At 39.1% G+C, this 588-nt stretch overlaps 1 protein-coding gene across 1 annotated transcript; it reads left to right on the top strand.

Moving 5' to 3' along the window:
- LOC113212646 (keratin, type II cytoskeletal 3-like) lies at nt 1-588 on the top strand (the record flags this gene model as incomplete). The annotated part of the gene is given in 2 exon segments (XM_052277476.1): nt 1-67; nt 381-588. Coding segments are annotated over 2 exon segments (78 nt in total), but the record flags the coding sequence as incomplete, so codon positions are not given.

A 588-nucleotide genomic window follows, 5' to 3' on the forward strand; every position in this document is an offset into this window, starting at 1 on the left:
ACCTTCCCTGGCGGCCAGGCCCGACACGTGCACTACGGCGTGTCCAGATACGCGCCAGGATTTGCAGGTCAGTCGTTATCGTGACATTACATGACACAGAATTTATCTCCTCAAATCAAGTTCATTTTTAGATTATTTTATTGGGTTGACAAGAACAGGAATGAAGTCATTGTTATTTGAAAATTGCACTAGATCTGCTATTCATTTTAATTGCAGCAATCTCAAATTTCTCCTTCCTATATTCGCCTCTTCTGTTCGGATCCATTGATCAAATTTTAGTCTGCCTTGTGATCTTTGACATGACACTGGTCAATGGTCTGATGATCATTTTAACATGCCCCAAAAGTCGCAATTTTAAAGTAAATTTCTGTTTATTGCAGATCGGTACTAGCAATATTATCAATAATTGCCCCGAAGTTGACGCAGAACTAGTGGGGAAAAACGTTGTTGCTGTATCAGCGATTGCATCAAGAAGACAGCGTATCTTTCTCACACCAGCTAACCGAAGAAAAACCGTCATGCCAAGATACGTGAAATTTTGTGATAAATAGAATTAGTAAATAAACTTGTCCTTGTTCTAAATAAACC

This window comes from Frankliniella occidentalis, unplaced genomic scaffold (genome assembly GCF_000697945.3).
Source record: "Frankliniella occidentalis isolate FOCC.00 unplaced genomic scaffold, Focc_3.1 Scaffold10, whole genome shotgun sequence".
NCBI lineage: Eukaryota > Metazoa > Arthropoda > Insecta > Thysanoptera > Thripidae > Frankliniella > Frankliniella occidentalis.